The sequence below is a fragment of the Haliotis asinina genome, chromosome 12, assembly GCF_037392515.1.
Source record: "Haliotis asinina isolate JCU_RB_2024 chromosome 12, JCU_Hal_asi_v2, whole genome shotgun sequence".
Classification (NCBI taxonomy): Eukaryota; Metazoa; Mollusca; class Gastropoda; order Lepetellida; family Haliotidae; genus Haliotis; species Haliotis asinina.
This window is the reverse complement of record NC_090291.1, coordinates 37,830,268-37,845,694: the sequence shown is the minus strand read 5'-3', so window position 1 is coordinate 37,845,694 and position 15,427 is coordinate 37,830,268. Positions and strand designations below refer to the sequence as shown.

Here is a 15,427-nt window from a genome sequence, read left to right as displayed (position 1 = left end):
CCTCCAGACACCCCCCTATCACCACCCCATCATCCCCTATTAACCCCCAGTCAGCCTCCAGACATCCTTGTCATCACCCCATCAACCCCTATTAACCCCCAGTCAGCCTCCAGACATCCTTGTCATCACCCCATCAACCCCTATTAACCCCCAGTCAGCCTCCAGACATCCCTGTCATCACCCCAACAACCCCTATTAACCTCCAGTCAGCCTCCAGACATCCTTGTCATCACCCCATCAACCCCTATTAACCCCCAGTCAGCCTCCAGACATCCTTGTCATCATCCCATCAACCCCTATTAACCTCCAGTCAGCTTCCAGACATCCCTGTCATCACCCCATCAACCCCTATTAACCCCCAGTCAGCCTCCAGACATCCCCGTCATCACCCCATCAACCCCTATTAACCCCCAGTCAGCCTCCAGACATCCCTCTGTCAGCTCTTTGTCAACCTCCCTCAACCCCTAGTCAGCCTCCAGACATCCCCCCTGTCACCATCCCATCATCCCCTATTAACCCCCAGTCAGCCTCCAGACATCCCTGTCATCACCCCATCAACCCCTATTAACCCCCAGTCAGCCTCCAGACATCCCCGTCATCACCCCATCAACCCCTATTAACCCCCAGTCAGCCTCCAGACATCCCTGTCATCACCCCATCAACCCCTATTAACCCCCAGTCAGCCTCCAGACATCCCTGTCACCATCCCATCAACCCCATTCAACCTCCAGTCAGCCTCCAGACACACACCCCCTATCACCACCCCATCATCCCCTATTAACCTCCAGTCAGCCTCCAGACATCCCTGTCATCACCCCATCAACCCCTATTAACCCCCAGTCAGCCTCCAGACATCCTTGTCATCACCCCATCAACCCCTATTAACCCCCAGTCAGCCTCCAGACATCCCTGTCATCACCCCATCAACCCCTATTAACCTCCAGTCAGCCTCCAGACATCCCCGTCATCACCCCAACAACCCCTATTAACCTCCAGTCAGCCTCCAGACATCCTTGTCATCACCCCATCAACCCCTATTAACCCCCAGTCAGCCTCCAGACATCCTTGTCATCATCCCATCAACCCCTATTAACCTCCAGTCAGCTTCCAGACATCCCTGTCATCACCCCATCAACCCCTATTAACCCCCAGTCAGCCTCCAGACATCCCCGTCATCACCCCATCAACCCCTATTAACCCCCAGTCAGCCTCCAGACATCCTTGTCATCACCCCATCAACCCCTATTAACCTCCAGTCAGCCTCCAGACATCCCCGTCATGTCTTCCAGTCAACCCATAGTCAAACCCCAGTCAACTTCTGTCTGCCCCATTCATCACTCAGTTTCCAGTTATTCCCAGTCATTCCTCTTTAAGTTAATTCCCAGACTACAAATACCCACACAAGATTTTGTTTCAGCAACATTGTGATTGGACATTCCATTCTACATCACTGAATTGATCCAACAGGAAGAGCATCTGTTAGTCACCATACAGATGATCATTTTGGTTTAATATCAATGAATAGCCAGGGAGTAGGTTTAGGCAGAAGTAGCTAATTTATGATCTAAAGTAAACGAACTAACATGTGCTTTTTTAAATATTGGTATAGAGTGTCCCATGATTTCAGTGAGGAGGGGAAGTGATGGGGGTAGTCTAGTGATGAAACCGTTGGCTCGTTATGCCAAAGACCAAGGTTTGATTCACCATTGCCATGCCCCCTGCCATGATTTTGCTGGAATATTGCAAAAGGTGGGGTAAAAACACTCATTCACTTACTCTATGAGGAGGGTATGGCTATAGTCTGTCATACAGACTCTGAAATATTTCAAGACATGCCGGTCTATGTTTGACGGCTTAGATATACTGTTGTCTGTTTCACAGTCCCTGAACCACATTATTTTCCTTTTCCCAACCCTTGTTAAAATAGAAAAATGAAAAAAAGTCTATATTTTCTCATGTTCTGAATTCCCTTATCAGTGGGTCTCCTTTTGAATTAAAAACGATTTTTTGTTTCTGTCAGAATTATATATCATCAGGGACAAAGCATTAGTCTATGATTACTAACTGCAGTAATATATCATATAGACCCTGAATGATTATATCCAAGAGAACCCAAGCAAGTCTGTAATATCTGGTGTATATAAGTCTATATACAAGCATAGATTACTTCAGCTTCTGAACATGATAAAAAGGGTTTTGAAGAACATTTCATATTTATGTTTACAAAAATTTGAGATTGTTTTCTGTAAAATAATGTTAATTTCAGGGACGAGATGTTTTCGAGGTTTGGCTATAGAGCAGGTGCTTGCTATCCATTAAACCCCTGACATAATGATAGAGAAAGACTCTGACGGTTTTATGTCCCTCCCTGACACTGTCTGTCACTCAGCCTCTGTAACAAGGCAGCCATTACTGTTCCTGAGAGCTGGCAACCCGATCTGGGCGGCGCTGACGACTAACATTATCTACAGTGTACAGTCAGACACTAATTATTCTTCATGCAGTATAAGTGGGCCTTTGACAGAGCAGTGTATGGGGTAGTGATGTAATGTCTTTGTTTACTTTGCATGTAAAGGTTAATCTATCATTCGGATTTGATTTCCAGGAATATCATTTGCTGTATACATAATTCTTGGGGTGCTATAAGACGATGACGTGTGTGGTTGTTAGTATGTTATCTGTATGTTACAGGCAGCATTTAGGTCAATGTGTATTTGTAGACAATCTTTGGTACTGTCCCATAGTTTTGAGTACATGAAGTTTGTTGGGTGATAGTGATTGCCACACTTCTTGCAGAGATCAGGTGCTGAGACAGTTGGTGTGAATGAGTTGTGAGATCAGTTTTACTTTAGGTTTTGCTTAGGTCTCTATAGTTGATGGGGTTGCCTTAGGGTGGTGTTGGAGAGAACAGTTGCCTTAGGCTGGGGCTGGAGAGATCACTTGCCCTTGGAGAGGGGTTGGAGAAATCAGTTGCCTTAGGGTGGGGTTTGGAGAGATCAGTTGCCCTTGGAGAGGGGTTGGAGAGAACAGTTGCCTGAGGCTGGGGTTGGAGAGACCAGTTGCCTTAGGGTGAGGTTGTAGAGACCACTTGCCTTTGGGTGAGGGGTTGTAGAGATCAGTTGCTTTAAGCTGGAGGGATAAATTGCCTTGGAGTGCGGTTGGAGAAATCAGTTGCCTTAGGCTGGGGTTGGAAAGATCAGTTGCTTTAGGGTGGGGTTGGGGAGTTCAGATGCCTTAGGGTAAGGCTGGAGAGACCGATTGCCTTAGGGTCGGGTTCAAAAGATCAGTTGCCTTGAGTGAGATTGGAGAGATCAGTTGCCCTGGGGTGGGGCTGAAGAGATCAGTTGCACTTGGATTGGGTTGCTTTGAAATTGTAGATATCAGTAAGGCCCAAAGGTTATTCCCAACTTTCACCTAGCATATACATAATAATTCTTAATTTCTACAACTGAGCACTATATCTATATCCCTAAAGGGACGAAGCTCCAGACATAAAGTCTCTGAGCAATATCATTATTATATCATCCCTTGACAGACCATTATTCTATTTTGTAACAATTCACTCTGAAATTTGTTAGGACATTTAGGACAGTCTACATTGTCCTAAAATATGACTCAGTTGAAACCTGACCCTGATGTGTGCCATCCATCCATCATGGGTGTATAGACGGGGTCCGTGACTAAAGTCTGATCCCAAGGGTTCCATGTTTAGGTGAAAGCTACTGGCGATCAATATATTCATGACAAGAACATTCTCCAGACATTAACACTGTACATGGACAAACCTCAAATGCTGTCAAAACTGCCACTTGAATTCACCGAACTGTAAATGTTAATAAAGGAAAAATCAGGGGTCTAAGTGGTCCTGGTATTATTATTTTACATTTATGGGGTTTATTCGAGAAATACTTTGATATCACACATTCCAAATGGTGTGTGAAGGTGGCCGGATCCTTCTGTTTAAATGGGAATGGTCCTTTGGGAATGGAGTATAGGAATAGGTTCCGGACTAAACTTATGAGCCTGCAAGTGAAACCCAGTTCCGGTATACATCAGCATGATATTGCTGCAATATTGCTAAAAGCAAGACTAAACTCATTCCCTCACTCACAGCATGCAATAAAGAGGAACTCCATGTTGATTTTGAGACAGAATATAACCTGTTCCTCATACCTGCTGTAAGAAAAAGATGGTTTCAATCTGTCATAGTAGTGTTTGTTGTTGTCCAAGCTGTCAGTCTCTGGTGAAAATGGCATGACTAGATTGATTGACTAGAATATTTCTCATTGAATTCTATCTGGCTATCCCAAACTCCCTCCCAGAGTCAGTTAGGCCTTACATAAATATGACATAATGGATGAAAAGGGAGATAAGCATTACAAGTCCATGACTGAGAAAGAGAACTTTTACAATGGGTCATTTTCACGATTATTAGCCATTTTCTGAATTTAGAATTGGCCACTGCCCTGGTATCAGTAGTAAACTTCAAAACTTTAATCCGCCATTTTTTATTCTGATGTGCAAAATGGCGCATGGCCCCTGTCTCATACTAGATTTTTACTGGATTATTTACACACCGCTGCCATATTGCTGGAATATTGCAGAGGGAGGCAATAAACAAAACAGCACCATATCCATGTTTGTAGGTTATTTCAAAGTTGTAAATTCAAAAAAGTTGTTATTTATCCACAAACATATAATCATGAAATGACCTACTGCTGAATATTTGTTATCTTTGTATGTGTAATCGATATAGTTCCTGCTGCTACTTGTCACTCAACAAATCAGAAAATATAATGACACCCTTAATGACACTCTCACTTTGCAGTAGGTCAAATGTCATGTGGCAGATGACTGCCATTTCTTATCATCCCAAAACATCCATAAATTTCCTTTGTTTGCAAGGTCAGATAAAACACAGTGAAATGCATCTCTTTTTGATAATGACTTAAAGATCAGGACCATGGTAACTCCAGGAATTTCATAGTTGTGTAGCAGCCTTAATGTAACCAAGTTTCAAGATACAATTCCAGACTCCTTCACATCCAAGGCTGGATGCCATGTCAGCATGTCGATAGAAGTTACCTGTTTCCTGATTTAAGCTGAGAATGCAGCCATGTCCAACATCAAACATTATTCGTTCTTATAGAAATAATCACCCAGTATTCTGCAACTGCTGATTAAACAGATGTGTGGATAGTTATGTTGGATGACCATGAATGGTGTAGTATTGTACTACGACACCCTGTAGGAATAATTCCCCAGTATTCAACAACACCACCACCACCAACAACAACAATGATGTTTTGGTAGTTACATTACGCTACCTAGCCTGTTTCACAGTCCATGAACTACATTGTTTCCCCTATTCCCCAACTCTTCCCGCTATGTAAAAGCCCTAAATGAAGATTGCCTTGGGTACTCTGGCCCCCCGGGGCTCCTTTTCAATTTAAAAAAGTTTGTTTGGTACTATCCAAATTATATTGTAACTGTCTTCTGTCTGGTTTCAGGAATGGAGGATGACATGTTCGACACCCATTTGTGCCTTGTCTGCAACCAGACCATCGTTGGCCTCATCAACTACATCGTCCACAAGAAGAACCAGTGCCATGGAAAGAAGCAGACAGATATCCCAACAGACGGGCCTCGTCCTGTTGCTCCTGACAACACATACCAGGCACAGATCACCTCCAGCAGTCACCTTCAGAATCCTGACACCCTGCTGTTGAGCAATGACCAGAATGTTGTCAATCCATCCTCCATGTTATCAGGATTGGGACAGAGGACAGACAAGGAGTTCTCGTCTCAACTCATGTTCCCTGAATCCCACCCAGATGTTTATACTCAGCCCATGCAGACTGTTAGTGGCCCCACCTTCACCTCTACCACTGCTGCAACAACTCTACCCACATCTGTCTCAGAATCTAGTCATTACTCTGGCCTTGAACCATGTCAAGCTATTACTCCCCCAAGCAGTCAACCTAATCGTCTCTTCCATTCTCCCGGTTCACAGCTTAATACCATACCTTCGACATTGTCCTCATCTCTGACAGCTGATCCTCTTCCACCAGCAATAGCTTCAGAGCCATTGCAGTCAGCTTTACCATCCATCTCCCAACAGAGCGTTTCAGCTTCACCTAGTCTGTCTTTCAGTGCTCCAGACTCAAACCAGAACTCACATAACACATTATCTGTTGAAGTGCATTCACCTCTTTCACGTTTCATCAATGCAAACCTTAGCCCAATTACAGGAGGAGCTGTTGATCCCAACTCTGTAATGCCAACAACTACCTCGGGGCATTGTGAAGACTTTTTCCAGTCTTTGGAGCTGCAGAGTAAAGGAACACGGGAACAGAAGTCACCCAATGGATTTGGCAGAGATTCTATGAATCATCACTCCAAAGGGTTTGATGATGAAGATCACGCAGACATTGATCTTCCAATCTCGAAAATCCTGAGTAATCTTGACTTCAGTTCAGATGAGGATATTGTAGACTTGCCTTCTGATGATGACTTAGATTGCAACTTTGATGTCTATTCGGACGATGACTTTGACAACCCACCCAACTCACACACAGGAGGGAAGTGGAAGCCAGGTGAAGGTCCTCATTACAAGCCTCAGGGTAAAAAGATGAAATGGAGACTTGGAGCAGGACCGATCCGACATGGTGGCAAGTGGAAACCAGGGATGACGCATGGGAAACACGGACCTGCAGCCAAAGGAGAGCCAAGTCATGCATCCAATGGAAAACAGGCCCCATCATCTATAGGCAAACAAATAGACACAAAGAACTATGAGTGTAAGATTTGTGATATGACCTTCAACAACCGATTTCTATATTCCAATCATTTTGGCTCTAAAACACACAAAGACACAGTAGCTGCAAAAGATTCTGAGAAATCAAAGAAGAAGGATGAAGAGAAGACAGCAAAAAATAAGGCTGAGAGTGAGAGTCAAGGGATGACTCCTAAAAGGCAAGTGCATGTATGTACTGTTTGTGATAAGAAATTCCACAGACGATATGAAATTGCTAAACATCTTGTTACAAATTTCCATCGAAATCGTGCCATGAAGCATCCAGAGGCAGTGAACATGCTTCAGAAGTACCACCAACTGGTGCTGCGACTCAGCCCCTATCAGTGTAAGCTCTGTTCTTTCTTTTTCAATCGGGAGTGTGACTTCTTAAACCATATTGACAGTGACGAGCACATGTCTAACTGCCGTAAGGCTGTTGGACAGCTTGTGTGTGTTGTGTGTAAGTTCATGGCCAGCGATTTCAAGATGCTGAATGATCACCTCAAGGGCAGGGAGCATAAGGATGAAATGAAGAAGTCCCCAAATTTGTGCATCATCAAAGAATATGTCTGTGAGATTAAATGTAAATATTGTGGTGTTGTAATGAATAACAGGAAACGTATGAGTCGCCATATTGCCTATCGCCATCCTCAAAAACAGATCACAAAGCCATTTATTCGTGTGAAGGGAGGTCATCATCCAGAGTGCCCAGACTGTGGTAAGACTTGCGTGTCTCCATCAGCACTCATTGTCCATATCAGAAGGAACCACACCAAAGAAAGACCATTTAAGTGTGATCCTTGTGGAAAGTCATTTGCTGTCCTTGGAGCTCTGAGCAACCATGTTAAATCTCGAAGACATGAAAATAAGTTAAAACAGAATGCTGCACTGGTGGTGTTGGACCAGGCTTTGCGAGGAAAGCTGGCAGAAGGGATGAATGTGAAGGAGGAGGAGGTGGAGAAGAACCTGGATAGGAAAGAGGAACAAGATGGAAACAGGCCTGAAGAGAGGGTGAAGACTGCTGCTGACTGCTCCTCAAGTGAGGAGGAGGAGGAAGACAATGAAGATGATGCCATGGTGATATACAATAAGGATGACAAAGCATTTCCAGAGAAAGATGGAAAGAAAGAATGTGCCTTACAATTTGAATCAAAAGAAGAAATAGTTCCAACAAACAAGAAGGTTATATTGAGGAAACGAAAGAAGAAAAAGGTCTTCAAATGTGAACATTGTGATTATGCGTGTGGCCAGTATTCTGACCTCAGACCTCATTGTGAAGAGGTTCACCCAAACGAGGTTCATTACTGTGACATGTGCAGCAGTACCTTCCTGTCCCTGAAGGCATATCGCATCCACTGCTCGGGGCGTTATCACCAAGAACAGATGGAAAGGAGCACTGAAACAGCATCAGACCAGTTTTACAAGTGCAGCATCTGCGACATGAAGTTTGTGGATGAAAGGTGGAGAAACTTCCATTTTGAATACCAGCATAACCACCTGAACAATGAGGCCTCACTGCATGAGATCACCAAGGGCAATGACAAGGTGACAAAGCTGTATGGGGATCATTTACAGCTTTTGGAAGACTTGCCTAAAAACACCTCTCTGTCTTGCCCAGAGTGTGGCAAATTCTTGAAGAAGGATCATCTTGTGGAACATCTGAGGCTTCATACAGGTGAAAAACCCTATACATGTAGATTCTGTGAAAAGTCCTTTGTAGCTAAGCTGTCCCTCCGTCGACATCTAATGATGCACATGGGGCTCACTGAGAACACATGTAATATTTGTGGCCGTGAATTTAAGAAATTGGAAACTTTTCGGAACCACATGGAACAACATTCGAGTGAAAAGGAGGGTAGTAAGTGCATCTGCGACGTCTGTGGAATGGTCTTCACATTGAAGAAACAGGTTGAAGCACACATGAAGCGTCATGGTGAGAGGAAGCATAAATGCCCCATTGATGGATGCACCTGGACATTTGTGATGCGACATGAGCTGAAGATGCACATGCTTACACATACCAAAGAGAAAAAGTTCCTTTGTGATATATGTGGTTTTGGCGCTACCACTAAAAACCGTCTCCAGCGCCATGTGAAAACACATTCTGGTATCCGTGACCACCATTGTATGTACTGTACATATAAGGCTGGGTGTAGCACCCATTTACGCAGACATATGCGTATTCATATAGGTTCTAAACCCTTTAAGTGTCCTTACTGCCCTTACACATGCAATACACATGAAAATGTGAGAAAACATATTGCCAAAACAAAGAAACATCAAGGACTGAAAATATATCCCTGTAAGTTTTGTGAATTTGGAACAAACACAGGCAAGGAATTCCGTGACCACCTTCTTACAAGTCACCCTGATGAAGTCACTGGGGAAAAACTGGACTCGCTGTCTGTGTTTTCAGGACTGTATGTCAGGGGAGACGATCCGTCACAGCCACAAGAGGGAACCAAGATTGTCCATGTTAAGGAGAGACAACCAAAACCACAAAGAAATGCAATCATTCAAACCATCAAAAATGTTAGATTAACCAATCAAAATGTAGACATCCAAGGGGCAGCTGCAGTTATCTCAGAGGCAGCCAGTCATGTTCCTCGTCAACCAATTTGCAACATTGAATCTTATTGGTCAAATGATGCAGGAAGCAATAGGAGTCATTGGTTCCAGGCAGGTGATGCCACAAATGCAATCACAGCCTTGACCTCTGACCCAAGCAACCTCTATGCTCAGCCAGTGTCGACTTCGGAGAACTGTTTTCTGGTGAATGTGGCTCAAGGCAGTATCAACAGCAGCTCTACCAGCTATCACGAGGGATCTGTTGCCAATGTGGTTGTAGTTTCAAGTGACTTCTAGTATTTCAGGGTTGCTGGAGTAGTCTGGTGGTTCAAGTGTTTGCTCATGATGGTGTATACCTGGGTTTCCCAATTGACAGGACTTGGAAAATCCGGTAGTAGTATTCCTTGTAATGATAGTATTAGTGAAAGTGTTGAAAAGGTGTACGCAATCACTCACTGAGCACGCATATATCCACTCACTCCCTGAAACACTCCCAAATTATCATATTAACGAATACCTGCAGAAATCCATTTTACAAGTGTTAAAGGTCAAGGTCATTATCTCATGGTCAAGGTCAATCTCACCAGTATATTTATCATGTTGTATTGAGTGAATGAGGTAGGTGTGACATTTGTTAAAAGAATTTAAGAATTCATTTAAGTTTTAATTTTGGTAATGGAGGTTTAAAAGTAAATGGCAGTGCATACAGTGTAAATCATGTTAATAAATATGTAGAAATCAAGTAAAGTGAACTTGTTTGGGTTGGAAAGTTAGCAGTTAAACCACCTTGGATGATCAGCTGCAGTGCAAAATTTTGTTGTATTTTAATCCAGTTAATAAGCCAGATGATGATATCAAGATTGGCTGGGGCATTTGGTGGACACCCGGGTTCAACTGCCCATATGGGGCAATTTATGAAGCTCATTTCTGGTGTCCCCCCGGCCATGATACTGCTGGAATAATTGCAGGTCTTCTTAATGCCTCTATTTGTTGGTAGCTGGTGTGTTCAGATGTACATTTATTGGTCACATCATGGCAACTAGTGTCAAGTTAAGGTTTATGAAATTATTTAACTTTGATTTAAACATTATTGATTTGTTATTTTCTTCCATTTCTGTTTTCATTTTGATTTTATCAGTCATGTCATGAAATGCTGTTATGTCAATGAAAGCTTCGAATACATATTCACAATAATGGATTCTAACAGTATGGAGAAGTGTTATTTCTTGTCAGTTTGTTGAATAAAATAAAAAATCAAAATGCAGTGTGCAACGATTGAAGTTGATTTTCTAGTCTGTCTTACAGTCCCAGAACTATATTATTTTCTCTTCCATCCAACTCTTTCTGCAATGCAAAAGCTTCATATCCAGAGGCTCAGGAACTCCTTTTCAATTCAAAAGCATTTATTGTTTCATATCAGAATTATATATACTCAGAGCATTAGTATACTGATTTGCTTGAAGACTTTTTAAACAAATCAAACATAATTAAAGAGAAGCTATATGCAGGTTTTGTGTTTTTATAATATTCATGTCTTGCTTCTTTTGCGAACTAGAAATTTTTCATCCAGAACTGTGTTTGAGAGATTCTTTTTTTGACAATAGATTTTGTACATTTACATGACTCACAATGCTATGATGTCAGAGACATGATGACATCACAATGGTATGACATCGCTGTACTGCAATTCTAATGACAGTACCATGTTCACAGATGTACATTTTGTCATTCAAAAACTAATGAGTGATTTTTTTATAATAAATAGAATCTCACCCATGTGGCTTTTGGTATCAATATATCAACACTCTTTGAAAAAGGGAAGAATATCCTTGGCAATCCGAAGATTTTGATACTGGATCTATTTTACCCAGAATTATTTATTAGCTCAAGTGAATGTCTATGCATATGTTTCTTTGTGATCGTAGCTTTCTTCAATATTATTGAATATAGACTTTACTGTCCATTACCATTATTTAAGCACTAAAATTATATTTGCCATTTAGACTTTGTTTCGTTCAGGGAGATTAGCATAGTGGTTAAAGCATTCGCTCATCACATCAGAGGACCAGGTTTGATTTGCCACGTGATGTGAAGCCTATTTAAGGTGGTGTGACGATATATTCTTGGGGTATTGCAAATACCAATGTAAAACCCAACTCGCTCACACACCCACACACTCGCATTTTTTTGTCTATTTGTTATCATTAAAAGGAAAAATCTGAAGCAATTGGCTTCCTGAATCACAGTCAGTCCTCTTTTCATTTTTAAATATTGTTAAGGCAGGTTTTTTTCATCACATGGAAAATCTGGGTTCGATTCCCCACATAGGTACAGTGTGTCAAGCCCATTTCTGGTGTTCTCTCTGTGTTATTGATGGAATATTGCCAGAAACTGCGTGAAAGTAAACTCACCCACTCACTCACTTTTTTCTATCAGAATTATACCCTCATGTAGACATCCAGCAATATTAAACCTTAAGTTAGTAAAGGTATGTGTTAATATCTCCCAAGAAAGAAATTTGTGCTGATATTCATATGTGCACAAAATGCGTCACCTACTTAAAGGTTCTGTATTTTTCTAATCTTTCTAATTTCTAATTTTTCCAATCTGCAGATGTTTATGAATTCCACCCAAACAATGCTTTGGAAATGTTTATTCCAGCTATATGACAGTAGATAATACAGTCTGAACAAGACAATCCTGTGATCAACATCTGCTCCAATAGAATAGATGATGTATGTGAACCAAATCACAGCCTGACCACCTGATCCCATTACAATAAGTATGGTCACTGTACACAAATTCTAACAGAGTTGAAATTAGAACCTATGTTTTGCCTCCATGTTAACTGAATCATGAAAAATCACCCAGTGTTATATGGCCATTTGAGTACCATTGATTAAACCAGACCATATTTGTGTTCAGTTCTTATTTCATTGTCAAATCATTCATTCTGTTTGGAATTTTATTACTTGTTGATTGTGCAACATTTAGACAGCACAGAGATTGTTTCCTGATTTCTTTGTTTCATGATTAAGCCAGACTAGTTTTATTTCTTGTTTTACAGATTTTTGTCCTCAGAAAGTCTAAAGGCAGAAGGATTAAAAATAACAATAAAAATCAAAGTAATTTACTTCTAAATATTTAAAGTATTTTACTTCTGGTAATTAATGAAGTGTACATGGTACAAAACACAATCCAAAAAGAGTTTATATTTTTGACCAATAAATACATTAGGATTTTATTTTCTTGAGCGGGAAAAATTAATTTAAAAAAAATCTCATTCTTGCAAAAAAATGACCAGCAGATCCAGACAAGTAGTAAAATTAGCCTGGCCTTACTTTGTTTTGTTTTAGGTGAAAATGCAAAATGATTTGAAATGATTCCTTGACAGCAGAAGCCCCACAATTTAGTGATGTCCTAATCCGTGTTGAAACGGAGTGTGGTAACTGTCACTGATCATGTTAATCTATTTATGTCAGTGAAAGAAATTGTTTGCTCCTTGTGTATGTGGAGAATCGTCACAATATGTATTGTTCATGAGAGAATGATGATGGATGCTGATGGTACTGGTAAGGTTGTTGTGGATGGCATTAAATCAATGAAATCTGGATTGGTCTGTTGCATTTTTGTTGTTACTTGTTTCATGTTTAGAGGACCAGTAGAACATTGTGATCATACACCATCAGGTGAAATGGAAACTACTGGACAACCATGTCTCTAGCTGGCATCTTTGGGTGGAGAAACATGTTGCATAATAACAGTTTTAATTATGAACTGGAACTTGTGTTCCACAAGGAATGTATTGCACCATGATGTGTTTTGGTTTGTCACCATTCTACCCTTGGAACCCGAGTGGTAAATGTCTGAGAATGCATGATAACAGTGTCACGATGACATGACGTGAGGAATGTATTAAATCAAGACGAGTGTTGGAATGTGTAAACCAAAACGAGACTTCGAATGTATAAGATCAAGACGAGTGTTGGAATGTATTAAATCAAGACGGGTGTTGGAATGTATTAAACCAAGACGAGTGTTGGAATGTGTAAAATCAAAACAAGTGTTGGTTTGTCCGCACCATGCATGATCAGCTAAACCCAAGATGAGACTAAACGTCAAACCTGTCCGGCTTATCTTTAACATTTTGTTTTCATACAAAGGAATATGACTAAATTGTTTTTCAAAATTGGTTTAAAACTCAGTAAAGCGGCTTATAAATGGACTGGTTGTTGGTTTGTTTAGTGACGCATTCAGCAACATTCCAAACATATGGCAGCGGTCTGTAAATAATCGCGTCTTGACAATCCAGTGATCAACAACATTAGCATCAATCTACGCTACTGGAATACGATGACGTGTCAGGTAACCTGACCCCTTAGTTACCTCTTAGAAAATAAAGAATGGAAAGACATAGAGTCAGTTTACACATTCAGAACACTGACCAACACTCGTATGACCTTCCACCATTTAGCTGTTTGAAAGACAACATATGTCATATTTAGGATTTCACTTTCTTAGTAAGACCTTGCACATTTAGTTCACCTGTAAAATCACTGTTCATTTGTCAACCAGTCCTTCATTGTCAGACTCTCGGGACGAATGAAACTGAAATTTGCATGCATCTTTCTGTGGAACATAAGCTATTTGTTCTCTGACCTATTTCAAGGGGATGCATTCAAGTTTATAAAGGTCATAGACAGAGGTATGCAGACTTTTGTGTTCTCTGAGACTTGGTGATCACTCCCTGTGGCATGTATTTTAGTATTTGTCTTTGGTAATATTTTTCATTAACATGTCGAAAGTCATATTTCACAAATCAGTATCTATGCAGCCACTGCTTGATCGATTACCTTGTATTTTTTATGCTGTTGAGGAGGTGGGTGTTTCAATCTTCTGTACAGACGTAGCTCAAGACAGGATACAGTGTAAGTATGTAACTGTCACGGACATAGTTATGAAGGAATTTGTGTTCTCAGAGAGGCGGTGATCACTCCCACCATGCCTCCATGTCACATCCTGTTCTGAACAGTAACCAAAACCAGACGTCCATGGGCCCTGTTTCACGAAACTCTCGTAAGTCTAAGATCTCGTAAGTTTTCTCGCAGCCATTGTACCTCCTATACTTTTACACAGGAGCTTCCGATGCTACGAGAAAACATACGAGAGCTTTGTGAAACAGGGCCCATGTTCGTAAGTTAGGTTCGTCATAGCCCAGTGCAGTCGGTATATGTCCTCTGGGAAAGATATCCGAAAGCGAAGTCCTTCCACATACCACCAAGTTGCTATGCTGCCTGTAGCACTGTACCCACCTGTAGGATTGATCTGTATGATAAACATTGCATGGCCTACTGAAAATCGTTCAGGTTCATTCAAACCCACAGACTACAGCTTCAGCATCAGCAGCTGGACATGTACGCTCATGAGTGAGTTGGGTTTTGTGCCGCTTTTAGCAATATCATGTTCGAGCAATATCACGGCAGGGGACACGGGAAATGGGCTTCACACAATCACACAATCAGTCTAAGTATATATATTATCAGTCGTTACATTGACAAGCTTATTTCGCAAGATGGCGTCCTGGAATATTTTCAGCGACTGTTTACTCCCTGTTGTGAATAATGTTGTTCTCCATGTGAATTTTTGAAAGCGGTCGTGCAGAAAATAGCATTCGTGATCGTTCGAGTACAGTCGTTTCCGAAGTAAAAGCGATTTCGCCATTTGGCAAGCTATGATCTGACTGGCCAGTTCAAAGGGTTAGCTGCCTCTGCTAGTGTTTATTAGACTCAGTATAACAATGCAACGAATAATATTGAGCCAAAGTTTACTTAGACTGTCAAGCAATGTACCCATATGGGGAATGGAACGCAGTGACGAGCAAACGCTTTAACCACTAGGCTACCCTACCGCCCCCTGATCACACGTGAGCAAGGGCCCGGAAGCGACACCGGAAGAGAGCTTCGTTGGTGTTCTCACTTTTGTCAGGATTCTGATGACAACTGTCCAGAAGGTATCTGGATGTGTCCAGTAAGGTCAGTTTCTGACGTGGTGTCAACATTGATG

At 41.5% G+C, this 15,427-nt stretch overlaps 1 protein-coding gene across 1 annotated transcript in view; it reads left to right on the top strand.

Annotated features, from left to right (window-relative positions):
* The window catches only part of LOC137257699 (zinc finger protein 62-like), a 43,837-nt gene extending 30,860 nt beyond the window's left edge, over positions 1 to 12,977 (top strand). The window contains exon 3 of the mRNA XM_067795083.1: positions 5,511 to 12,977. Within this exon, the coding sequence (XP_067651184.1) occupies positions 5,513 to 9,661 (4,149 nt within the window). The 5' untranslated portion in view covers positions 5,511 to 5,512 and the 3' untranslated portion in view covers positions 9,662 to 12,977. The remainder of the gene's footprint in view (positions 1 to 5,510) is intronic.
* Positions 12,978 to 15,427: the final 2,450 nt, after the last annotated feature.